At 34.8% G+C, this 27,415-nt stretch overlaps 5 protein-coding genes across 9 annotated transcripts; 1 reads left to right on the plus strand and 4 right to left on the minus strand.

Moving 5' to 3' along the window:
- On the plus strand, positions 4,457-7,435 carry LOC105157871 (pentatricopeptide repeat-containing protein At4g32450, mitochondrial). 2 transcript variants are annotated; one of them, XR_847482.2, is made up of 3 exons: positions 4,457-6,678; positions 7,109-7,197; positions 7,299-7,435. XR_847482.2 is itself a non-coding variant. In XM_020692843.1 (2 exons), exon 1 carries the CDS (start codon positions 4,607-4,609, stop codon positions 6,656-6,658), a length of 2,052 nt encoding a protein of 683 aa, XP_020548502.1. In that variant the 5' UTR covers positions 4,457-4,606; the 3' UTR covers positions 6,659-6,678; positions 7,299-7,435. The 2 variants fall into 2 exon arrangements, 1 of the variants encoding a protein (XP_020548502.1); XM_020692843.1 differs by lacking the exon at positions 7,109-7,197.
- Positions 7,297-11,937, minus strand: LOC105157873 (GDSL esterase/lipase 5). Of its 3 annotated transcripts, none has more exons than XM_011074376.2 (5): positions 11,541-11,937; positions 11,297-11,334; positions 8,730-8,960; positions 8,197-8,455; positions 7,297-8,109 (listed from the first exon to the last, which is right to left on the minus strand). In XM_011074376.2, exons 1-5 carry the CDS (start codon positions 11,785-11,787, stop codon positions 7,877-7,879), a joined length of 1,008 nt encoding a protein of 335 aa, XP_011072678.1. In that variant the 5' UTR covers positions 11,788-11,937; the 3' UTR covers positions 7,297-7,876. The 3 variants fall into 3 exon arrangements, with proteins under 3 accessions (XP_011072678.1, XP_011072677.1, XP_020548503.1); XM_011074375.2 differs by having other exon boundaries at positions 11,297-11,433; positions 11,541-11,935; XM_020692844.1 differs by having other exon boundaries at positions 11,297-11,444; positions 11,541-11,674.
- On the minus strand, positions 12,608-14,532 carry LOC110011697. Its single transcript, XM_020692447.1, has 3 exons — positions 13,546-14,532; positions 13,368-13,457; positions 12,608-12,739 (listed from the first exon to the last, which is right to left on the minus strand). The coding sequence occupies exons 1-3, from the start codon at positions 14,101-14,103 to the stop codon at positions 12,677-12,679; spliced, it is 711 nt and encodes a 236-aa protein (XP_020548106.1). The 5' UTR covers positions 14,104-14,532; the 3' UTR covers positions 12,608-12,676.
- Positions 15,387-18,011, minus strand: LOC105157874 (ethylene-responsive transcription factor RAP2-12-like). 2 transcript variants are annotated; one of them, XM_020692446.1, is made up of 2 exons: positions 17,625-18,011; positions 15,387-16,619 (listed from the first exon to the last, which is right to left on the minus strand). In XM_020692446.1, the coding sequence occupies exons 1-2, from the start codon at positions 17,905-17,907 to the stop codon at positions 15,736-15,738; spliced, it is 1,167 nt and encodes a 388-aa protein (XP_020548105.1). In that variant the 5' UTR covers positions 17,908-18,011; the 3' UTR covers positions 15,387-15,735. The 2 variants fall into 2 exon arrangements, with proteins under 2 accessions (XP_020548105.1, XP_011072679.1); XM_011074377.2 differs by having other exon boundaries at positions 15,387-16,634; positions 17,625-18,010.
- LOC105157875 (subtilisin-like protease SBT1.5) lies at positions 22,995-25,813 on the minus strand. The gene has a single exon (XM_011074379.2). It carries the CDS (start codon positions 25,673-25,675, stop codon positions 23,297-23,299), a length of 2,379 nt encoding a protein of 792 aa, XP_011072681.1. The 5' UTR covers positions 25,676-25,813; the 3' UTR covers positions 22,995-23,296.

Raw genomic sequence — 27,415 nt, forward strand, 5'->3', positions numbered from 1 at the left:
TAAAACATACTCAATGTTTGTCATTATACAATAACACATTATCTATGTGTTTTTAACTGTTTTAGCATAAATTCATATATATACATAAATATATATAAAAAAGGACACAATTTGGCAATAAACAGTAATTTTTGTCTCATAAAACATAACATTAAACATACAATATTTATTTTAAATTATCTACAAAAACAAATTCAGACATATATACTATCTCTAACATATATTTATATATATTTTATTTTTCTCTCTCTATCTACATAAAATACAAAAAAATACTTAGACAAACGAATCCAAATACTATGTTTATGTTTATCATTTTCTAGATTAGAATTAGCAAATTCCCAAGTAGTGGAAATTGACCGGAAAAATATACCTTTTTTAATATTATAATTTATGTGGGACTTTGTTTTCACGAATATTGTTTTACAATATTATGTAGATATATACATATTCCTTCTTATCACCAACTTTGTGTACTTATCAGGACGTCACATCAAACGCAATACAAGTAAAAGGAGGTGAGAGAGAGAAGTGAAATACATACACATACAGGGAAAATTGGCTTTTTGTTAGCTTTTTAGGTTAATTTTCATGCTCCACTACGTATAAAGTTCGGGAGTTGTCTCATTTTTCGTGAGCTGACAGCTTCACCACGTGTTTCTGCAGCAGTGATAAGTACGTGCCCTCACGCCCAATACCATTCCCCCTCCCTATCTCTTTTTTTTTGTTACTGTTGAATAGAGAGAAAACAAAAAAAAAAACGCCAACTTGCCCTTCGGCCACGGAATATTATTTATTGGGATAATTAAACCTAAGTGTTTTAGTATAATTATATGTATAATATCTATAATTTAAAAAATTATATTTAATATTAATAAATAAATTTATTTATTAATTAAAATTCATGATATCAGTAAATAATTGAATAAAAATATATATGCATTTTAATTGACTGTTTATTGTTTTATTGTAGATCAAATAATATTTTCAAACCAAAATATACATTTTCAAATATTAATGTATGTGAGGAGGAACATTTTCACTCTTATGAGATTGTTTTGATTAGGAAAATTTTATTTAATTTACGATAAATATATAAATCAATCAGGAATAAATATTAATTTTTTTATATTTATCAAGAAATTTCATAAATTTTACTAACAAATTGATTTATTTATTAGATGAAATCGAATATAGTATAGTTCATAAATAAAAATCTTAACACGTACGCACAACAAATTACTGTAGGAGGGAACGCAAACATGCACTGTTGTTTGGCAATATGCTTTGCTGTTGATTTTAGAGGCAGCAACTAATCATCATAAACCGTGAAATTTTGGGTAACGCGACTCTTAAATAATTGAATTGAGATATGAACTTTATATACATATGGTCAATACGATATATAATGCCATGACACATATATAATATTAATTTTCCAGCACTTGAATGTTGATAGTTTTGACGGGGAGAATCCCTAAATACTCCATCCAACTATTATTTTCTAGTCATAAAGTTTAATTTAATTAATTATTTATTATTGTGATTGAGAAATTTTTTTATTTATTATTACACATATGAAAATGCAGTTCTTGGTACTAGAAAATGCGACTCTCATTATTTAAAATTATACATTATGGCTCCGTCTACTTCGATTAAATGAATGGTATGATTAATTTTAATTAAATAAATAATAAAAAAATAGTATTAATACAAATTATAGTCATGGCGTTTGAGCCCTTTGCTGAACGAGAAGAGTTGTTGGATGGTTATAATACGTACTCGAACCCCAAAATTTAAAGTTAGATGGTTTAAATAAAGATAAAAATATATTGACTAATTTTTATTCACTTTTTTTCTATACCTATTATTTAAGGGTAAACTGCACATTAGATAAAAATAAAAATACATATAAAAATAAAAATCATCAAATAGATATATATTAATGATAGAAGTCGGGTATTAATTGAGCTATTAATTTATAATTACATACGATATTAATAGTAAAATTTGAATATTAGTCGAGATACTTTTAATTACTCAAATACAAAAACAAGATAAATAATAAATCTCGAGGTGGCAGTACGAGTTTTACTCTAAATACATATATGAATTTGTGGTAGGTACACCGTACACACACAAAGCACGCTTTTAGCTCTTCGTATTTGAAAATCCCACATATATATACCTTTAATCACATACATCGTCTTTTTATTTGTACGACCCTAAAATTGTTATTATATATATATATAAAGAAAAAAACACATGAATTGTGATGCACGTTTTTTCATTTAATATAAATAAAGTAATTACAAAGTCCATTAAATGACGAAACCCAATGCCCATACTCCCATTCAATAGCACCCACTCCACACTCAACAATTGTTTCATTTTTTGCTAAATATATATTTTTTATTTTAAATATTTAATTCAACACAATTTACGTGCACTCAAATTGGAGAGATAGAGAGAGAGAGAGAGAGAATGTGAATATGGTTGATATTTGTTGCTTGGTTATGAAGATTTATGAGCAAGTAACAGGGTCACAAAAGTGTTAAATGTCCATGTCAGCACACACAGATGGGTGTGATTATGTGTGTGTGAGAGAGAGGGAGAGAAGAGTCTCAATAATTGAGAGGTGAGAGAAAATGGGAGTTATGGATATTGACAAAGCAATGAAATCGTCAATGGAGATGTAGACTTTTATTAGCCACATCAAATATTATTATTATTATAATAATAATATAAATAATGGTATGTTATTACGGTGTGTGTGTGTCATTAATTTCTACGATGCTTCACACACGTCACCCTCCAATCACGCTTCCCTTTCTTGTATTTCCAAATTACCACAATATTACTTGCATCATTGCATTTTGACTTAAATCGCCTCAAACACCTTTTTATATTTTGCCAAATTTCATTTATGTAATTAATTTTTAATTGTATGATGGTACATAATTTACATTTACAAAAACATGTAATTGTTGGCGAAAATTTCATTGAGCATATAAAAATGGTAAATTTAGCAATTTATACGATTGTTTGTACAGTTTAATGAGGATTAGTTAACCGAATGAACTTATAATAGTATAATAATATCTGTTACACAATTAATTAAGTATGTGGTTGAGTTTAATTTAAATATAATTTTTTTATGTTATTATAACGTACTTTATGTATTTTAAAAAATGTTGAATATATATATATATTTTTTTATTATATATGATGTCTTTTCTTATGAAGTGTGGAGCTCACGTGGAAATAAATTTTATTTTTCAACACTACATATATATATATATATATTAGTCGTCGTAACACGTCGTTCATGCATGCATATAATAAATAATATTTTATATTTTAAAATATATTATAAATAAAAGTAGAATATATGAATCAATACAAAGAAAGAGAGAAAGAAAATAAAATTAATTCATCAGTGAATGCAAAATTTGAAAAATTGAATAAGTTATTTATTTTATGAGTTGAGGATATTTTCAATTTTACAAAAAATTAGTATGGTGATGTCATTAACTCCATGTATAAGTATGGAGAGGTTTTCTGTTTTAGTATTAATATAAATAAATATGTGTGGGGTTGGGGCACTAAGGTGAGATGTGTGGGACAAAAACAAGGGTAGATGAAGTGAATTAGACACGATATGGTTGTGTGTTTATGGGTTGTGAAAATGGTGCGTGGAGGAAGTGCCGACCGCTTCATTTGTTTCCTTCTAAGTTGTAGAACTTTTTCTTTTTTCAATGGAAAAACTCATTTCATTATCTATTTATTGAGATTAACACCAAGTACACTAGACAAATATTTTAAACCATATCTATATTATTTTTAAATTTGTGGGATCAGAATTTTATTTATAAATTGTTTACATTTTTATCACACATGATAGTGACAGTGTGACAATATACAATTTTGAGAGAATTTACACGATCGAATTGTACAGTTGTTAGATCGTGTAAATTTTAAAAGAAATACATTGTGTTATATGATTGTGTTGTGTAATACGATCGTATTTTTTAACTTTGTTAATTTAATATTTGAATAAAAAATTATGAACCAAAATCACGCTTTCAAAATATTAAGAGCCAAAATCAAATAAATAGCAAAGTATATAAACAAAAATGTCATATATCCTATGGAAGGTGGTCCGATGCCGATAGCTAGGGCGTGATAAGTGTGCAGGAAAGTGTCGGTTGGGGCCCTTTATAATGAGAACGTTGAATGGTGGCAGAAAACGTGGTTTAATCTCTATGACTACGATAGCGCAGTTTTTCATAGTACATGCGAGTCTGTGTGATGTTGTTGGGCTGGCTGATGGTCCATTTGTATGGCTTATAAGCCCATATATTCTTTTAGGTTGGGCTTTTATCTGACATTAATATATATTTTTTTAATTAATTAATATAAGCAAAATATAAATCAATATTACAAGAGGGTAATATCCGTGCCCGGATTCGACCCCTTTTAAGAAACCCTACTTCGTACTTGATAAAAATGATAATGCGGTGCGCGAAGCTTTGTTGCTCCGTATAGCAGCTAGCCACCGCCTGAATTCGACTGACTGAGCTGCCACGGCCGAGTCTACTCAGCAATGTACACCAGAAGAGCTGCCTTGGTGACTGTTAAATCTCTCAGACAACTATCCAAGGTGTGTAGGGCAAGAGGCCCCGACTTTCCGTGTCATGTAAGCGTCCTTGGTTTTGTTAGGAATCTCGGAACTGCCACTGAAAGATCGGATATTTACAGCAATTTTGATGGGAATATTGCTGAAAATCACGCAGGTTGCAGTAACTACAATCAAAATGATCGGTTTTACGGCGGGGATTTAGGCGGAGTTCAGCAGCACCAAAACCCTAGTGGGGTTTATGGGCAAAGCCTAAGTGGGCAGTATGGTGATTTGAAACCAGATTTTCGAAACGATTTTCATGGTACTAATGCTGAGAGTGACTTCAATTATAATTCTGGTAATCAAAATGGTCGATTTTATGGTAGGAATTTTAACGGAGTTGAGCAAAAACGAATCCCGAATCGGATTCATGGGCAGAATTTCAATGTGCAGCGTGGTAATTTTGCATCTGGAGATGTGGGGATTGGGCCTTATAACGAGGTTCAACACAATGCAAACTTTAATGGTTATGGTAGTGGGGGGAATTTGGGGATGCCACCAGAAGATCATGGTGGAGTTCAACAGCAGAATTCAAGAGGACTGTTTGCTGGTCAGGATAATTTGCGAAGTTCTTATGGTGTTAACGAAGAAATGTCAAGACAAACTGTACATAATGCTGGAATGCATCAGCAAAACGGAGGTGGGATTTATTATTCTAATGCAGGGAACTACCAGCAAAGTTCGGCTGGATCTCGTAATGATGGAATAACTTATTCTCAAGTACCAAGTGATATGCAATCAAATGAAGAATCAGTTGAAGCTACTGGAGGGAATCAAGTCAGAAGCAAAATAGAGGATCTTGATGAATTTACCAAGGAAGGAAAGTTAAAGGAGGCGGTGGATCTTTTGGAACTGCTGCAGAAGGAGGGTGTCCAAGTTGAGTTGCCTCGGTACGTGGCGTTGATGAAAGCCTGTAGTGCGAATCAGGCTTTGGAAGAGGCCAAATCTGTCCACGAGCACTTGTTGAAGTCCATGCCGCACCTTGAAGTCAGAACATACAATAGGATTCTTGAGATGTATTCTAATTGTGGTTCCATGGAGGATGCATTTGCAGTCTTTGGTCAAATGCCAAAACGTAATTTGACAACTTGGGACATTATGATATCTGGGTTTGCGAAGAATGGTCATGGAGAAGATTCTGTTGAATTATTTGAGGAATTCAAAAGATCTGGATTGAAGCCTGATGGACAAATGTTTCTTGGGGTCTTTTCTGCATGTGGTGTCTTATGTGATATTGTTGAGGGAATGTTGCACTTTGAGTCAATGACGAAGGATTATGGAATCGTTCCCACTATGGAGCACTATGTTAGCATGGTGGACATGCTGGGAAGTGCAGGATGCTTGAATGAAGCTTTAGAATTCATTGAAAAGATGCCAGTTGAACCCGGCGTAGATATTTGGTTAACCTTGATGAAGTTCTGTAGAATTCATGGAAATATGGAGCTTGGGGACCGATGTGCTGAGCTCGTTGAGCTTCTGGATCCCTCACGACTGAATGAGCAATCAAGGGCCGGCCTCATACCAATAAATCCATCAGATCTTGCAAGAGAGAAAGAGAAAAAGAAATTGAGTGGCCAGAATCTCCTAGATGTTAGAAGTAGAGTCCATGAATATAGAGCAGGAGATAGATCCCACCCTGATCATGAAAGGATATATGCTTTGCTTAATGGGTTGAAGCAGCAGATGAAAGAGGTTGGTTATGTGCCAGAGACCAAATTTGTGCTCCATGATGTTGACCAGGAAGTGAAAGAGGAAGCTCTTATGGCTCATAGCGAGAGACTTGCTGCTGCACAAGGTTTCTTGACTAGTGCAGCTCGTTCTCCTCTGCGCATAATTAAGAACCTTCGTGTTTGTGGCGATTGCCACAATGCATTTAAGATTATCTCAAAGATAGTTGGCCGGGAAATTATTGCACGCGATAGCAAGAGATTTCATCATTTTAGAGATGGATCATGTAGTTGTAATGATTATTGGTGAAGTTGACCTGATTTTTTGAGGTATTTCTTGATTTTTTCCCTCTATAATACAGATAAAACTTGTGATGTACTCTTCTTTTCTATACAACACATCAGTCTGCAGTTCTGCTAAGCTCATAGTTACACGAATGCGCTTTGGTCCCCCTCCCCAACTCATGGTCGCCCTCACCCATCATTTTGTTCGAGAAGTTGACTATGCTTTATTTTCGAGATGGATCATGTGTTTCTATTTGTTGTGTTTCTCAATGTTTTGACTAATATAAAATTCAGCATGGCAAATATTCATTTGCAAACATAATACTTGTGTTTGCTGTACGGTTCAATTTATGGCAATCTCTTCTCATATTGAGTCCAAAAGAAATGGCTGATGGCAGAAAAGCATGGTGTAATGCGTACTGAGTGCCATGCTGAAGTGGTAAGCCTGGTGTGCTAAGGTGGTCTTGTTCCTCAGGTTTTGATGTGGGATCACATCCCATCAACGTGATGTTCCAATACATGTCTGCTTGGGTCTCTGTGCATTGATGTTTCTCAGACTTTCTGGTACAATTATGCCCATTCTATTCACCACTGGACACCACCATGAAGCTTACACTACCTTTACTTTCATGTGGCCAAATATAAACTCATGGTTTTCCACCCAGGTTGAAGCGACCGAGTTCTACATTCCAGATTTGATACTGTAATAGCTCAGAGGTGACTGGCAGAGTTGAAGCTTAGTCAAGGTGCACTCCACTTTCTTTTGGATATACTCCAGTTTTGCAAGTTCGTTTATCACCTCAACCAAGATTTGTGTGATGAATATGAGCTTTGAGTGTGCATATTGTCTTAGGGAACTAAACTCTGCTATAATGATGTCTTGAACTCAATAACTTTGTCTCTGCGTTGGTCTGTGGACCCATATTAGTGTGATGCTGCATTCCATTCAAACTGATACCTTATTTGGGTTTTTGATTCTTGTGCACTATGTCAGGAAAGCCATTGGCCCATTGCCATGTAGTAGCTCTGAACCTCAAGAAGTTAGGAATCAGATCAAAGGGGATCAACTAAATTCATTTATAAGTTAGTTTGGTCAAATATGATTGGATATGTTTGGACATTGCATGATACGAAAACAGAAATATGCTTTTACTGATAATGAATTGATTTAGTTACTTTGGCACTAATTGCAAGAATCCCTCTTGGGCCATCATTATTGTTCAAAGCAATGCACTACCCTGCTTTAGTAGCATGTGAAGAGTCTTCTCAGGCTGTTAGGTTCTGTTGGGGGGATAATCCACATCTGATCTGCCATTTGTTTATAGGCCTTTTCAGTAAGATGATAAGAGTCCCAATAGACAAATTCACTTGGATTTTCACACAGGTTGAACTCCTTCACCGGCCTCTTTCCTCCGCAGCTGAATATTCCATTGAAACGCCCTATTCCACAACATGCCTTCTTTCCTTCCCGGAAACCTGCAAGATGGGGTATTTGTTATAGTAATGAAGCTGAGCATAACATATCAAATATAATCAACACTAAGCTTTCATTTGAACATGTACCATATTTGTAAGGGTGAGTTATCCTCTGGGCCAGACTGGTTCTGAAGTCATACAGGAAGTACTTGAAACCATGCAACTTCTGCTCCATTTTTGACAGCAACTTGTTGAGTGCTTTGTTATGTAGTTTTGCTAGATCTGAAGCCTCTTCCAAGCATCCACCACCTTGTCTTTCTGGTTTAAGAATCCTTAGTCCTGGTGCGCACCCCAACTCCCCCAAGTTCAGAAACATAAATTTCCTGCCCCCTCTTCTGTATATTGCCTACACAAAAATGCATAAAGTCTGTTTATACTTCATCATATCGAATTTAACATTTCGGATTTCTTGCCAATTTTCTATCAATTTTGACAAGGTCAGGAGTTGACACACAAGTTCTTATTCGTGGCAACGTAACAACAGAATTAGCTTTACTGATAATCAAAACGCACATAAGGGTCTGTGTTTCTTGCATGTTTGGTTCACTTGTGATGCTGAAATGTCTGAAACTTAAGGGAACTGATCCACATCCATGAGTGTGCAATTGTGTTTAACTTACTCTCACGACGGTCGACAAGTTGCCGGTCACCATATCCACGTACCGTGAGTGAGGATAAGTTGCCAGAACACTGGAGTTTAGGAGAAAAGGGCTGATGTAGTCATTGGTGCCAATGCTAAACATGTAGACGGCAGTTGATGAAATTCTTGCAGTTTGAGCACTGCCTTTTTTTCTGCGTAATTCAGCAATTTCCCTCTTGTAGTATTTCAGCTGTGTCTTGAGATCAATCACCTGATTGTTTTTTTTTTGGAAAGATATATAGAAATTATTAGTTCACAATAGCTTCAAAGTCCATGCTCCAGTTACTTCACCTGTTCAATCTCAAGATCATTTCTAATAACATGAATTCCACCTAAACGCAATTTAATTTGACTATAAAAAAATTCTGATCTAAATGGAGAAAAAAAGTATGATATAATGTCTACATCAATTGCATGAAGAAAATTTTATTATTTGTTTATTTAATGCATGTCGTATGTGTACATTCAACGTGAACTATAAAAAAACGAAGTGCCAACCAACAGGCAGTACTATTTTTTTTTTCCATTTGAATAAATCAAATACAAACACACCTTGAACTCAATTCGTAACAATTATAACAATTAGTAAACTAATAATTAATATGAAATAATTATAATTAATTAATTACTACTATTAAAGTAGACATATTGTCGCTATTAAAATAGAACATAGGGGTGCAATTTCAGCTCATGATTTCATAGTTATTGGGTTTCATCTTCGCCAAATGAGGTGCAACCATTGTCAAGATGTATATAGATACAGTAACTTTTAATTTTAGGCATTGCTGAAGGTGAAAGGGAAACGAGTATGAGGATTGAGGATGCATGATTATGACATTACAATGTGAAAGCCCTGAAGCTGGGAGTACTGAGCTTGTGGGCCATGATCCAACATGTGAGTTACTGACTCTATAGTGACAGCTGATACTTATTGGGCCTGCTCTCCTCTTTTGGGCCCGCCTTCTCTATGTATAGTAACTCTCTTGCCTTGCTTTTTCTTCCCACTTCACATACACCTTTTTTTTTCCCACTTTCAAGTGTTGGCTTCATTCCATAACCATATTTTTTTAAATAATTGATTTTATTAAAATAAAAAATATTCAATTGAGTTTAAACCCGAAACCCATTTTTTTTTTTTAAAAAAAGAAATAAAATATGAAATACAAAAGAGTCGCACTGGAGAAAAATTATAGTCTAAGCAACACAGTTTAATCACATGCTAAATGCATTACACTTGTAATATAATTAACATATAGTGTAAAAAGAATAGTTTTATGGGCTTTAGAGGTATACACTTTTGAATCCCTTTTGTTCCTAATAAAAAATGTGGTGCTAGCTAGTTTGGCATTCCTACATTTAGCTCACAGTGTATTCATCTACAAGCCCCGGGGGGGAGAAGTAATTGAAAAAGTTGAAATTGGAGTGGAAATGAACCTAACCCTAGAAGTAGAAGGGAATATTAGGGATTTTTGTATGATGAATAATTGACTCTTAATTTCCCTTTATAATTAAACTAATTAGTTAAAACATCACTTTCATGAGTTGGCAGAAAAAATATCTGTAATAATAATTGAAAGAGTACTTGAGCTGAAATATATATGTGTGTGTGTGTGTACAAAATTGTATAATTTTAGCAAGACATGAATGTTGTAATAATCAGAGATCTCATTCTCAGCCACATATCTTGAAGATAAGAGATAAAATCACCAAATCCCTTTGTCACATGATTTATCTATTCTTGAAGATATATATGTAGCTCTGATGATGTGGGATTTGGGCAAAATGTTTCAAAAACTTCAATTCATCTATTAATAATTACTTTAGCTAAGAATTTCAGGGGTGGGGTCTCTATATATATATACACACACCCACATTTCATTCACTTTCATCATCACATTTATGTGAATTCATGCACACGTGTCTACATTTGCTGCTCCTTTCACACTCATCACCAAATTCTAATTTAGACCTAATTTGATCGAATTCAAATTAATTATATAATAAGTATGATTGTTGTATAGATAAAAAAAACTAATCATATTACACATGTGTCACGCTCGTTATGAAATTAATTTAATTTGTCCGAACCTGATTTGAATAAAAATATTCCCAAATCCATAAACGCCTCATTACAAAAAATGCGATGTTTAATCACGGTTAATTGCCATGGTTAAAAATAAAATAATAGTATGATATAGTTATTGACTATGGTTATGCAATGGTTGTAGCCGTGGTATTTGCAAGGATGGCTAAAACATTTGTCATGGCTTTTCGTCGTGGTCTTTGCCATGACAAATAACTTTTTCTTGGTGGTAAATCAAGATTTTTGTATCAATTTTTATTTAACCGTAGTCAATAAAAATTATTTATCATAATTTTGAATCTATAACTATTAAAATTGAAGCCAATAATATATATATTTATTGTATTGTCTTCTCAAGAAGTTAGATTATGAAAATGAAGGACATGACGTAAGAAAGAAAAGGAAAAACAAGTTATGCATGAAGGTAAAAGAAAAATTGGAAAGAAGAAAGAAAGAGGTGGTACCAGTCCTTGGAAAGTCTGTGGTAAAGCCCCAGCTCCAGCTGATGCAAAATTTACCCCATGGTAATTATTCATAATCTCATCAAAGTTTCTTGTTGGGTCTAGATATGGTGGAATGAGTGGGTGTTTTGCATGTTGGCCTATATTTCACCTTCCACACAACACATGATCAACAAATCACAATTACTCATGTCTATATATGATGATGATGATGATGATGATGATGATGATGATGTTTAAATATTACCGATGAAGTCGGATATGAGACGGCCGTCGGAGAACCTGCCGGTGGGGCGGTGGAAGAATGTGCGGCCGTAGGGCCAGAAGTTGGCTCGGTCGAGAGTGGAGGTGTTGATGAAGTTGTTGTTGCCGGGGTCGAAGAATGAGTCGCCGAAGATGAAGAGGGGAGGTGGTATAATTGTGCACGAGTGCTGCTTGCTGCTGCTTATTACAGGGATGCAAATGAAGATGATGAGAAACGTTAATTTTGTCATTGAATATTAATCTTTTTAAGGTTTGAAGAAAGTAGTGAGGAAGTAATGGTTGCAGGTACGACTTTGGAGGACAGAGAGTGGACTATTCACTTCTCTACCTTCTTCTCATTCATTATTTCTATCATATATACATATACGATCCTTCTTTTTTTTTTTTTTTTGTGATTATGTTCAAACGGTTGACTATATTTAATACGGCGTTGACTTTTTTGTTTTATTTTTATATTTAAATACCACAAACTTGACATTTCAGCAATTTTATGTCTTTATTATTAATATTTGATTGAGTTGGCTTCACCTCAAACAGGTTCAAACCAATTTCTTCCACCCCTGTTGCTAGAAAAAACAATTTTAATTATGTTTGCTCGTGGATTGAATTTTCTGTTTCAGACCTTATTTTATTTTTTACTCTATTTAATATATACATACTATGTGTATAATAATGATATCTATATTTTATTTTGAAAAAAAATTATATATACACGTGATGACGAACATGTTGAATGGAGTAGAAAATAAAATAAAATTTGAATGAGTACAGAAATATTTTAATAGCCCAATAGAAGACTGAGGCCCAAAACATAGTGGGCTTCGCAACTACTCGCTTTGGTAAAAGCCCATAATGTATTCATATTCTAACGATTCTTGATTTAATTTTCTTTTTCTATTATTAATAATAATTTTTTCTCCTTTTAATTTCTTTCATATTTATATACACAAAAGGGTAAAATATGTATACAAATATTGGGTCTGAGTTTAGAAAGAGAAATATGTACATAAAGAAATTTGAAATTTGTTGGGGATGAAAAGAAAAAAGAAATTGCAAAGTGCAGCAGCTGAAGCTCCTTCTTGAATTGTTGAAGAAGTGGAGGTGATGGGATGGATGATGTTACATTAGAATAGCCAGAGAGCATTTCTTGGAGACTGTTTTGGAATTGAGTGGGAATGATATCTGCATATTCATAACCATATTCATCATTCCTATACTATATAATCATAATCCTAAATTACAACCATTTTTTTTTTTAAATTTGACACAGTAATTATGTTAAATTTTAAAAAAGATTATTGTAATTTATTATAATAATATTAGGATTAATTATATTTAAACTTCGTTATGAAAATGTAAAATTACAATTTTTTCTAAAAAAGTTTTAAAAAATTGCACTTACACTCCTTCTGAAATTTCACCATTTACACCCGATTTCTTTTCGGTAGAATTTGAAAGAAATATATTAACATCAGCAAAAAATAAAATTTCTTAATTTATCCCTTGTTTTACATTCTCATGTAATAATTTTATACGTATGGTAAAAAAATATAATGATGTACAAAAATATATATAGGAATGTTAAATGAGTAGTAAAATTAAAATTTTATATATTTTTTTGCTGATATCAACATTTTACGTTAGAGGGTTAAGTGTAAATAGAGATTTTTTTGAGGGAGTGTAAGTATAATTTTTCAAAAAAATTTCAACAAAAAAATATAATTTCTCATTTCCGAATAAGGTCTAAGCATAATTAGCCCATAATAATAACAACAACAATAATAAGTTAACCGTATAATTGGTTATATACCATCTGATTATGGCTCCATCTCATGCTGTAAACTTCATTACCAGCTGAAAATTTCGATTCACTGACACTTAAATCACAATCTAAAGCAACCTGATCGATGACACGTAGAAATTACATAAAAAATATGTGTGAGAGAATGTAAAGATATAATCAAACTGAAGAAATAAAAACTTTTTACCTTGATTTGGGGCAATGTGAGATGAAAAATCCGGACCTGTGCTCTAACATCACCCAATATCCTGAAATCAAAAACAGCCTTTGATGACGAACCATCTTCGTATTTCCTTGAACTTGCGGACATGATTTCACTAACATTTACACGTTCGAAGAGTACTCGTGTTTGGACGCTGACGTTTTTGCTCAAGGGAGGCTGGTGAAACTGAGGAATTCTGATCAATCCAACCACTAACCCTTGGCTGAGGACATGAAACCTAGAAGGTTCATAGCTTAATGCAACCTTGTTTGGATTTTCAGCGGTCACGTTGAGAGAAAAGACAGATGAAACGAGGAGGTTTTGGGAGCTTACATTGAGCTTGTAAGACTCCACATGGACTGTTTGGAGAGAAAAAACAGGCATTTGGGGCTTCAGGATTAAGAAGATGCATAAAAGAGGGACCCCTGTAAGGAAGATTAGCAAGAAAATGAAGGTGAGGAGAAATAAGGATGTTCTCATGTAGGAAAATGGGATGTGTGAATTGTGAGAAGATGATTGGATGGGAGATGTTTCTCTGATCATGGTTTTTGTGAAAAGGCCTCTTCATTTTTGGGGAATTTTTATGATGCCTTAACCATTTGATTTTGAGGTTATAAGGCGCTTAAGAGATTGCCCTTTGGAGGAGGAATGTGATGTTTTCTGTATGGAGTTATGTTGCTGATCCTATTCCTTTCTTGCTGCAAATTCTTTTCACAAGTTCGGGGTTTCTGCCTTTTTGATTGTGCTTCAAGATATCTGCAAAGAGTGGCTTTTGGAACGGTGAAGCTGAAAGCTTCTTATTGTTATAAACTCTAGGGATAGTTACACTGCGTTTTTTTAAGTGTTCGCGCCTTCCAACTAGGAAGACGCTCTCTGCCCGTTTGGTGCAATTAAACATAAATTGTTTCTTGTTTGAAAATTTATATCTAATACCCCAAAAATTAATTTCATCTAACAAATTGATTCGTCGTTAGTTAAAATACACTGAATATGCTGGTATTAATAAAAAAAAAAGTTCAATAAAAATATCATATGTACCATCGATTGACTTATTACCAATTTATTATAGGTTTCAAACAATTTCTTTTTTGACCAAACTACACTTAGACATCTTCATGTGGTAATATTTGTGAAAAGGTATACCTTCACCCTTATAAGTTATTTTGATAAAAAAAATACTTATTTTATTTGTAAAAAATCAATAAAGAGTACATATAAATTTTTATTGAATTTTTTTATTAATATCAAAAAATTAAATGAATTTTTATTAGCGGCGTTTTTGTTGTTAGACGAAAACAATTACAGACCTAGATATAATATCCTAAATAACAGAGGATCTACAGTATTTACACCAAACCTAATAGAAAACCGGTGTAATTATCCCTAAACTCTATATAAATTATGAGGAGTATCCTAGAGTTTTCCTCCTCCTTTCTTGACCAGGAAATGAAAATTATCTTCTCAGTTGGTCCTTTCCATGCTTGCAAAAGCCATCTTCCAAACAACCTTTCAATTTTTACCTACCACCTCCTTTGTCCTCCTTGTTGACAAGTCCAATTTTGATATAACAATGACAGGATGGCTATTGTATAAAACAGGTGGATTTCTGCACCCACCACCCTCACAACTTGTATGTAAAATACTGAATTGCCTTGTCATGCCTGCCTACTCTTTCTCACATACAAAAAGCTGTAGCTAAGAACCCGTGTTCATCAGATTGAATAGATAGTGTTACTCTTCACAGGCTCTATCAGATGGTAAAGGCCACCACCCCAGGCATAGTGAACATTATTGAGATGATGAGATGAAACGGAAACAACCAACAATAGGCATAAACAAGCATAAGTTTTCATCAAAACTTAATCATCCATACAGACACAATTGCAATATCATCTCAAACACAGAACTAAACCTAGTTAAAGTATGTACTGCTCAGTAGAACAGAGCCTACTAAAACACCATCATGGCTTAATCATGCTTTACTGTTTGCTCGTCTTGATCACCAGAAACAAACACACCTAAAAAAACCGACATTCAAATCTCAAATATATTCTCTCTAGCACAGTAAACATTATTTAAGAAAACATAATCGCCTAAATATGCTAATTATAATAAACAAGAAAGCACTAACATGGAGCCTTATTTACAGAACAGCCAGTAAGGAAGCAAGCGGCTTCAGTAGACACCACCCAGCATAGCTGGAACATCTTCGAAGGACCAAAGATCCATTGCATTCGCACCGTCTTGAGTTGCATCTCCATTGAGGAAAGCATCAATTGATGCATCCCAGTTGCTATCAAGATCCGGCATCTGAAACAGCTTCATCTGGGAGTCAAATGCCGACAGATCATCAGAGACCTTGTTCACGGTGTTCTCATCACGGGGAACAAGATCCTCTGAACTTGACTTAGCTCTCTTTGCTGGACCACCATCCTCCATAAATTGAGCTTGATCATCCTCGATGACGGCTGAAAGCACAGATGAGATTTCTGGAGTCTTTGCACAGTTCTCGCCCCAACCAAAGTCCGAACAGTCAAAAGAATTGCTGCCCTGATCAGAGCTGAAGTAAACATTTGTGCCATCAGTAGGGGTAAGTGGTTTTAATCTCATATCACCAGTTGCAGGGCAGGTATCAGCAAAACCATACTGCTTCACTTGTGGTTTCTCTTCCAAAAAACCCAATGAATCATAATAGTCACTGTTAAGCATGTTCATGAAGTTCACACTTTCATTCACATTGGGTTGAACTGATTCAGTGCTCCCTTTAGGAAGAACTTTATGCGAATTCACCTTAACTGTACGCCTCGAGGCAGCAGCTGGAACATATTCGGGGAAATTTACCTTGGCTTTCTTGCCTCTAATCCTCCGAGCCTCAGTATCATAAGCTCTTGCAGCTTCCTCAGCAGTGTTGAAAGTACCAAGCCAAACCCGAACCCCTTTCCTTGGATCACGGATCTCAGCAGCCCATTTACCCCATGGACGCTGTCGGATCCCTCTATATTGATTCTTCCTCTTTCTTTTTGAGGATTTTTCAGCATCATCATCATATTCAGCGGAGTCTGCAGATTTCAAACCTTCAAAAGATTCAGAAAAACAACCAACATCAATAAGAGAAACAAAACTGAAAAGCAAAAATAAGCAACAACAACTGCAGGGGAAGCTCGGGTTAAAGGATAACCTAGGAAAGCTTCTACTGAAAGAATATATCTGACACCATTTAACACAGATTTTTTTTAAAAAAAAAAAAATCAGGACAGCAAATATTAGATCCATAGCATTTTAACGATAATTAAACCAAAAACATAGTTGGGCTGACAATAAAATTGGATAAATGCTAGATGCCCCGGAAGGTATGATGACCATATACAAAGATTGTTATCTTTTAGCCACCCTTTATTGAAAATAAGTATATGTTGCAGGATATTTTCAAGAGAGAAAGACAGGAAATTGCTTTAATGCAGTACTTATGAAAATAAATTGATCTACCAAACCAAAAAACTCAAAGTGTCCAAATAATATTCTCCAAGCAATTATATTCCTGCCCATATGTCTAAGCAAAGACATCTGCAACTTAGAGTTTACTTAGAGGTAATCGAGTCTAGTGAAACATAAATCTGAGACTTGCAATAACTTACCACAAAATGACCAAGAAATGGAATTTTTTTTCATCGACCGACATCAATCCAGAATAAAGAATATTGAACCAAAATTTACAAACAAATAATTTTAGCCAATTAAAGAAAAAAAATTGCAAGAAAAGTCTTCATGCCAATCGTTTATTCTTAAATTTATCTACAGCTCCTTTTATTCAATCAACATCACCGGAAAAATAAAAATAAAAATCAGAACTTCTCTCTAACTATGGACTTAGGAAATGAGCTACCGTAAAACTTGCCAGCGTAGCAGTTTAAGTTTTAAATGAACAACAAAAATCAAGCCAATCAAATAACCAGCTATAACTAATTAACCACCGGAGATACCAGTTCATTAACAAACATTACCATTTAACTCAAATAAAAGTTCAAAAAAACTAAAAAACATAATAAAAAGAAAATCATCATTACCCTTTAAACCAGGATTCTTCGAAGCAGAGAAAGAGAAAGGCTTTTTGACATCGATCTCGCCTTCATCGTCCGAAAAATCCTTGAACTCCTGGAAATCAGCTTCGAAATCATCGTCCAAATCAATGACCGGCTGAGATCTCATCGGCTTGGAATGATAGTTCCCCGGATTCTTCTTCTTGTAGAGATCGACGGAACCGCTGCCCCATAGCAAATCGGCCGTCAGCCGGCGCGACGACCGGCTCGCCGGCGCTATGATATCGGAGATAATAGCTCCCCCACACATACTGGACTAAATTCTCCTTCAACTCTTGCGTGAGATTTTAGAGGTTTTCGAGAACGGAATTTTGGGTAAATGAGAAGAAAAATAAAAGATGATTTTTTGGAGTGGGGTTTCTTTCTTTCTTATAAGTAGGTGAGCAAAAAGAGGCAGGTGGGCGATCGACAGGAACGAGGTGGTTACGCTTACTCTTTTACTTACCCTTTTACCCCTCTAGGAGGGCCCTAATTACCTATTGATGTTGTTTGACCCAAATACCCTTCCTTCCCGCACGCACCTGCATCCCTTGGTACGGCCGTAAAAAATTCAAATTTGAGCTGAATTCACCTGACATTCAATTTATTTGAATTATTATTAAATTTTAAAAATTAATTTTTAATTTATTTATTAATTTATTTGATTTTAAATCAACTTTAATTGAATTAAATATGAGTGAATTTAAATAATTTTATACATTTAAATATATATATATTTTTACTAATAAAATCGAACTCGAGTTGAGTTTGAAAGTTTATTGAACAAAAAATTTTGTTCAATTTTAGCTTGTTAAGTTTAATAAATTAAATTTGAACAAGTTTTTTATTAATTAAGTATTGAATAATTTAATTTATTTTTCACCCTATGATTTGGATTATCTAGATGGTACAAATTAGTGACTAAATTAGTGACTAGTGAGGTGCACAAGTTGTGGCTAATGATAGATAGATTCGTCCAACAAACTTATAATTATGACATTTTAAATTTAAATCATATTAATTAATATAGCACTATATGCACATTCATTTCATTTTAATATTGATTAGTTATTAATATTTTCATATATTAAATTAAGGGTAAGTTACATTAATACTTTATAAGAATAAGTCTAATTACATAGATACATTCTATCATTTATAAAATATAAGTGTAGTTATTGATATTGTAATTTTAATTATACGTATACTTTTTAGTCAGTGACAAAATTTTACACAAACCTTCCGAGGTACATTATATTAAGATCCACTCAAGGGATTTATCTATAAATTTACAAATTGATGTAGGTAAGAATCCCATATTAATTGCAGACAAAGAGTTTGAGCGATTTATAAAGGTCTCATTTCTTTGTCTGCAATTAAATTTACCGTGATATGAGTTGTATATTAATTCAAAAGCATGTATATTTTTATTTAATTCTATTTGATTATTATTCGTGTATATCTCTTTGTTTCCCCTAATGGGGTACTTAATTATGTTAATGCTATAGAGTACTTAAATTTAATAATTTTTAGAAATAGTTTTAATATTTGAGAATTTGACCCTTGGAGATACTGAAATTACATATACGAGCCGTGATTAACAATCTGTCGTTGCTTGACAACTGCTGGAATATTCTTATCTGACTCAAGATTATGACTTTCACCCCATATGGGTGATTAATATTCCTCACCTCTGTTCATGTGTAACAAATAAAATCTATATTTATTCATAATTGTTTTATTATTGATTTATTATAAATCAAATAAATTTTTCTTGATTATATTATTTGTATGGGAGTGAAGATATACCTCCTTACATGCATTAAATTGTAACAATGTATAAGAGTACCGTTATCCCTGTATTTATACTCTAGATATTGACATCTAATTCCTATTAATCGGGCCCACGAAGTAATGAGTTGAAAAATAAATAAAATTATTTGATACTCGATTGAAATTGATCAATAAAAGTTCGTTTGTCATCGATTTGTTAAGCTTAACAAACAAAAGTTTTTTGTTCGATAAACATTCGAAGTTGACTTGATTAGTGTAAAAATAATAAAATACTTAAAAATATCAAATTATTCGAGCTCAAGTCTTATTTTATTCATTTAAAAAAATTTTAAGCTCGATTAAATAAATAATGAAACTAACTTCAAACACAATTTCTAAAACTAGATAATAATTTAAATAAATATAAACAATAATGTATTGGATTCAATTCCGAACATTTATAACTATGGATGGAGTTGTAGAGTCACATACACATTTTTAAACATCGTGACTAACTGTGACACGGCGTTTAGACGATCTGTTAATATTTGTATGTTAAGACCAATTGCATGAACCGATTCGGTACATTCTCAATTTTATTTATTTATTTTTTCTGCATATTGAATATATAAGAATTTATTCTACAATATAATGATTTATTCTTATAATATCATGTTACACTAGAAAAAGATATATTGACGGTAAAAAAAAAGTAATAATTGTAAATAATTAATAATAAATATAGAGAGGAGAATATAATGAAATAAAAATATTACTACAGATATCTCTGGCGGTAGTACCAGAAAAAGGAATATTTACCTAATTCGAATAGGTTGCCTCTTGTTGAATTACATAAGTGAGTCTAATTCCCCCTATTTCTTTTTTTTTTTTTTTTTTAATTTAATGTTCAACTTTTTTCAGCTTTGATTGTGGTAGCATGTGCAGGTGGACAATTCATCCCGACTTGTCTACCCATAATTTAATTATTTGATGGAACAAAACTTGTCAATATTATATGGATTAGTTTTAATTTTTAATTAACTACCATTGTATTTATCATATTTAGAATTAAATATTAGAGCGAAATTTCATTAAAATTGATGTCTGGGCTACTTTAAGATTTTGAAATTTTTTATAAAAAATCATGAAAAAGGTTAAGATCCATATCTCTGATATTCAAATCGTATCGATTGAACCTCAACTCAACTTAAATTAAAATATGTATAGACTCACAATAATCACTCGACCATCCATGGATTACTGGTTTATGAAAAATCATTCAAGTTGGAATATTTATAAATAATGGCTAAGTACAACTATTGACATTTTGAATATTCTTACTGCATTCATATTCGTTTTGTTACGATATTTTTTATTTAAAAATTTTATAGCTATAATCGGCACTATCTCTATAGTTCTTATTATGATTTCCTAACTTTATCCGTCATGTTATAAGATTTCTCATATATCTAAGCATATTTTGATTTTGAATTTTTTTTGGATTAGAGGCTTATGGACCTTTTAAATATGAAAAGACATAAAAATTAAGCATACATTTAGCTTATTATTTCAATTATTGTATTTGAAAAATTGGAGATGTAGGAAAAACAAGTTAAGGTGCGGTGCATGCATCAGAATTCAGACCTAAAATTGCGGGGAGGGGGAGGGGGAGGGAGTGGAGCCCGCGGAGCAACTAAATTAAAAGGAGAAACACGACAAAAAGAGTGATGAATGGAAGTAGGTGTAAAAATAGAAATTGTGGAGACACACGACTTTAGTGAATAGTAATGGCTTTTGTCTTAACTAAATGTGGCTGCTCCTCATGTCTTATGTGGTCAGTACCGCCTCATTTCCTACTTTCTAATCAATTAATGATAATAATTTGAGTGAGTAGAAATGGGAGTAATATAATGCCCTAATTGCCCTTTTGACTAATACCAAAACTAATGCAATTTCTCCCTTATTTACCACATCATATATTCCACCCTTATCCACAATTCTCATTGCTAATTCATAATCATAAATGACCAACTATCATTCTTATTTTAATGTTTGAGATGGTCATCATTTCTATAATATCATCAACTAATAGCCCAACAGCACTGCATTTTTGGATGTATGTTTGTCCAATAAATAAGCAACTCCAGATTTATTGACGCTCAAGGTCAGCTACGTACTCAACATTATACTACTCTGCTCCCAAGTCTCGTCTCAGCTGTTTGCAATATGCAAGACAATCCTACTCTACTAAAGATATCAATACTAACATTCATGATAAGTATTGATTTTTTTGGACCACATGTTTAGATATTTATCGTATTAGAAAAAAAAAACAAAAAGGGAAAAAGCAAGTTGTGGAAGAACCAAACCCCAATCAAGTTGCAATTTGGAGTGAATGTTCATCCGCAATTGTCCAACAGTTCAACAAGGGTAGGAAAAACACGCATTAGCAGCTGTTTCAGAGGAAAGATAGCAAAGAGAGAGAGAGGTGAAGGTCCCCACTTCCACTTCCCACTAGTTTTCTATATACATGTTAAAGCCCATTCTCACAAACAAAGACTGGACGGGGCCCAACTCATTTCTCAATACGCTCTTATCAACCTTACAAAACCAAGTGTTGGCCCATTTATGTCCTATGAGTGAGCCTTTAGAAAATTAAATTATGAGACCTACATCGATTTTGGGTCTAGTGGGTGCTGATAAAATACAGAGGTGTGCTGGAATCAAGATGGATAGAATTTGGAATAAAAAAGTCAAATCCGGAATATGAGAGGTAAAGTGGAGCAGCCAACATTAAATACGAAATAAAAAGAAAACGAAGTAAAGTGGTATGTTTAATGAGCAAAGAAAAAAACCGGCTACTTTAATCAATGGAATAATTATGAAATTTGGGGTCTCTCCCTCCCTCTCACAATTATTATGCATGAATGATGAAGGAGGGGTAGTAGTGAGTAGTCGTCTTCCATTTCCAGTATTCCTATGAATTCATAGACCCACCCCCCTCCCCCCACTACATTTAGTTAAGATATATACATACATATATATAATGAATTATTTATTCATATGTACTTAATCATTTACCATGACCTGCTGCCTGCTGCCTGCTGCTGTACACTACTTTCTACAATCACATTTCAACTTTCACAATAGTTTGTCGCTACTCCATCCACGACGTCGGCATTTACCTAATGGAAATGGGGCCACACTGCCAGCCACAAGGCTGAAAACGTTAAAACTCACAAGAGCAGAGGAGTAGTGATGCAGACATGGGGTTCTCAAATGTAATAGTCTGCCCACTGCTCCACTCCTTCTCTGCCTGCCTCTATTCAGATCCAGCCTTTCACTTTACTTCTTTCCAACACAAACACACCTCACCTCACCTTACTACACAACAATGTGCCAAGGGAACCAAATATTTCTGTTGCTGCCCCACTTGTATTGCATTAACAAGTCTCATTCCCCAACTTCCCTCCAAAACTCCAACCCATGTCCTATATTTTTTACAAGAACAAGGTGCCACCATCGGGCACCACTGCTAGATAATCCATTCATCTTTTCCTTACAGAATTGATAGAAAATTTTAAGTAAAAAGAAAATTGATCATCATTGACCTTTTTTCTTATGATCTTCTCCTCAACACAAGCGCATCTTCTTTTTACATCACATTCTTGATTCGACATCTTACACAAACTCAATAGCATTACCCTGCTGCACCTGACCAAAACCTACTAGACCAACTTACTCTCATTTCATGCCACTTTCTCAAGTATAGAAAGAAGCCCATTTCATTCTCATTATACATACATATATATCTCACATCATCCCTCTCCCCCATTTAGCAAACCTTTTGCTCAGCAAAAGCCCAAGATTTTCACAAGACTAAGTGATCAAAGTGGCTGCTGCATTGTCACAACTATTGGACTAGTCACAAAATGCTTCCCATCAGACCATACTATTGATCCACTCTTCACAACTGAGCTCCCTGGAGATAGTTTCAGTGCCTCCGCTTGTACCCTGACCAGAAAGTTCAACTTCTGCCCCACCCGGCGGAAGGCCAGCCTCTCCGGCTCCACCGTCACCAATGCCCCACTCGGGGGATGAATTTTGACAGTGTAAACGGATTCTGGATTGCCCACATTAGTCACGGTCCGTATAAAATGTGTTGACAGTTTATGGTTCCCGTATTGTTGGAACACGGCTGTCAACGTCGGGTAATTCAAATTCCCCACATGCCCAGCCCTCTTTGCCCCACTACAATCAGCTGCCTTTCGGGTTACCACTTGAATGTTCTTGGTCGTGTAATTCGAGTTACACAAGAAGTCAACGTAGTCGTAGGAATTCAAGTCGTAAACCAGGCCTGGATCCATGGCCTTTTGTGGATGGACATGGCCTGCCCCGTAATCCATCACGGTTGATGAATTGCCTGTGGATTCATCTAGCATTGTTTCTCCACGGGTATCGTGGCTGTAAGCCGTGGTCATCAAAGCTGACCGGATGGCTGCGGGGCTCCATTCCGGGTGAGCTGCCTTTAACAAAGCAGCCAAGCCAGACACATGTGGGCAAGCCATGGATGTCCCCGACAAAATATTGAACTCTGTCCGGCGCTTATCCGACGGAATACCGCTCGGCCCGACATTGTCAGGCCAGGCAGCGAGTATGTTCAAGCCAGGTGCGATCAGATCGGGCTTCAAAATCTCTGGGGTTTCTGGATTTGGGCCGCGGGCAGAAAACGAAGCCACTACTGGCGCCGGAGCGACATGCAGCCGAGTACCGCGGAAAATGATCGTTGCCACTGGCGGAGATTTCGATTTCATAGCTGATTGAATGTACCTTCTGATTTCATCCCCCGACGTCGCGCCAACTGCTGTCGCGGGCAACACGTGGCAATCCGCCACCAGACCTTCGCCGTCGAAAACTCCGTTAGCTAAAATCATTGCGATTCCGCCGGCCTTCTTCACCACTTCACCTTTTGCAGCTCTGGAGTTAATTCCCCTGTCACATAAAACTATTTTTCCTCTCACCGCATTAGGGTCCAATGAACCTTCCAAACAGAGGGAAGACGAGTATCCGTCGCTGCCTTCACTCCCGGCGTAAATTAGAGGGTAGAGCTTATCATGAGCCAGCGCCGGTCCGCCGTACACGCTGACCCCCGGAATTATTCTTCCATTGCCAAGCTTGACGTCGGCGGGGAAATCCCTGTCGATGGTCCCCGCACCTACGGTTGTAACCCACGGAGCGACGTTTGTAACTGTTAATCCGCCGGGGCCGCCGTTTCCTGCAGAGGCAGAGACGAATACTCCAGCATCAAACGCGCCGAACGCCCCAATTGCTATAGCATCCAGATAGTACGGCACCACCACTCCACCCACGCTCAACGAGATGACGTCAACACCGTCAGCTACAGCAGCATCAAACGCCGCGAGAATGTCTGAATCATAGCAGCCTGCGTTCCAGCAGACTTTGTAAGCCGCCAGGCGGGCTTTCGGTGCCATCCCAGCAGCCACGCCGCGAGCATAGCCTAGAGTTGAAGCTGGAAACACGTACCTCCCAGCAGCTATTGAAGCTGTGTGCGTGCCATGCCCGTCGGAATCTCTCGGCGAACGGAACTCGTTCGTTTCGTTCATTTTCCCATTAGTTGCTTCGTATCCATTGCAAAAGTACCTAGCCCCAATTAATTTCCGGTTACACAAACTCGCCGGAAAATTCTCCCCGGCGACGCATTCCCCTTTCCACTTCGCGGGAGCGGGACCTAAATTCCGGTCATTAAAGCTCTCTCTCTCTGGCCAGATCCCGGTGTCGATAACTCCTATTACAAGATCCGACCCGAAATCAGACTCTTTCAACAACCCAGCATTGTCGCCAGTTTTCAAGCCGAGGAACTCCGGCGAGCGGGTGGTGTGCACTTGCCTCACTTGCTCCGGAATAACCGCAATTATGCCGGATAAGCTTTCCAGCTTCTGGGCTTCAGAAGCTGAGAGTTTGGCTGAAAAACCATGGAAAACGTTGTTGTAGGAGTGGATTATGCGGCTAGCGTCAGCAGAATCCGGCGAAGCCGCATTGACACTAACAGTGGAAAGGGATCTCAATGAGGATTCATACCAGTGGTTGTGAGTTGGGAAAATGGAGGGTTTTGCATCGTGCTGGACATGGATTATGAAGGTTTTTCTCTGTTCCGCTTCTTGAGTTGGTGAAGGAGAGAAAATTAGCAGTGATATCACAAGAAAATATGTACAAAGAAGAAAATAACAGATTGGAGATAACGCCATGGAAGCAGATGGGGGCTGAGCTCTAGATTCATACACGGGCAGCGTAGTGTGTGTATATATTTATGAGTGAAAAAAGTTTCATCTCAAAAAAAGTGAGTCAGTGGGCAGTAGTAGTACTGAGTGGAAGAGAGTGTGGGAGTGGGACTCCATCGCATTCAAATCTAATAATTAGGATTTTTCATTTTTGAATGGATGGATGAGATTCCAATAAAACAACACCAAAAGAAAACAACTCATTTGGGAAATCTCCAAAAAAAATTAGGAATTGAAAATTGAAAAGAAACTAGGCTAATTGAAAATATGTCTGTCCTTTATTTTTTTTTTAATGAATAAGGTCATAATTATATCATACATTTCTTAATATATAAATTATCAATAATATAATAAATATGATATACTTATTGTATAATTGATGGTTGCTAATAACAACCCACCATTTGCACTTTAATGAGATTTAAAACCATGATTTTTTTTGGTCATGTAGCATCCATTTTATTGATTGAATTAGGTTTTATTGACATCTGTCTTGATTCAAGTCTAACAAACTTGAATATCCTATTTTTTCAATACTTAAACCAATTAATATAAATTTAAATAAAATAAAATAAACCCTACATATTTGGTATGATCTAACCAGACAAACGCCCTCTAGAAAAGTTAAGAGAGTTGGAGAATTTGGTTTGCAAATATCCATAACGAGTAATTGAAGTAGATGGATGACAAAGTGGTGGAATCCAATCAATTTTTGTATTAAATGAAGTTTGGAATATCTTCATTTCATCTAAATCGCATTACTAATATTTTGGAAATTTGATTGCGATGGAAAATTTAATTTTTTACGACTTATGAACATGCTATAATACACGATGTTTGTTATTTATATATTTTATTTTTATTTATAATATAATATTAAAAAATTATTTATTTTGTTCGTCAACAATTGCTGTGTAAATATTTTGATCCTCAACCATATTCCTACAGTAATTAACTGACATAATTTTGTTTCTATTTTTATTCGTATTAATCTAATGCCAAAAATTTAGAATAAATGGAAAGAGCTAAGATAAAGTTTTTTACCATTTAAAGAGAAAATAAGAATAAATGAAAAATAATACGTAATCTAATCTATTTGATAGGAAAACATATGTGGCGAATTGTTATTTATTTATTTTTTCTTGTGGAATTAAATAATGTGGGCGGAATTCAATGTCACGTGCTGCTGCAATTCTTGTTGTACAACAAACACGCTTATTTTAAAGTGGTGTTCTTGAAGTACGATTTTGCTTTTTTACTCTTTTTCGATCTTTTATATCTACTCTACTTGCTCCTTCCTTCTTGATTAAGAATCGGAGAATTAATCTACTAAATTTGGATATAGAAAAACCAAAATATCCCTAAACTGGGGTGGACAATTGAAGACTTAATTTATTACAATTATAAATATACAAATAATTAAAAATACACTAAAAATTCACATTTGTACGATGCGAAATTATATATATTTTTTCTCTCGAGAACTCAATCTTAATAGTTAAACGAGATCTTTTTAAATTTAATTTGATTTGACGGTTGAATAATTGATTATGGAAAAAATAATTTTGATATAATTTTATCAAGAGTGATTTTGACGTTGCACAATGTCACAACTAAAAAACGAACATCATTCTTAAGGTTAATAAAAAATTAAAATATTATTTAATGACATAATAGATAATTATATGGAAATTATTATAATTTTTA

This window comes from Sesamum indicum, linkage group LG3 (genome assembly GCF_000512975.1).
Source record: "Sesamum indicum cultivar Zhongzhi No. 13 linkage group LG3, S_indicum_v1.0, whole genome shotgun sequence".
NCBI classification, from domain to species: Eukaryota; Viridiplantae; Streptophyta; class Magnoliopsida; order Lamiales; family Pedaliaceae; genus Sesamum; species Sesamum indicum.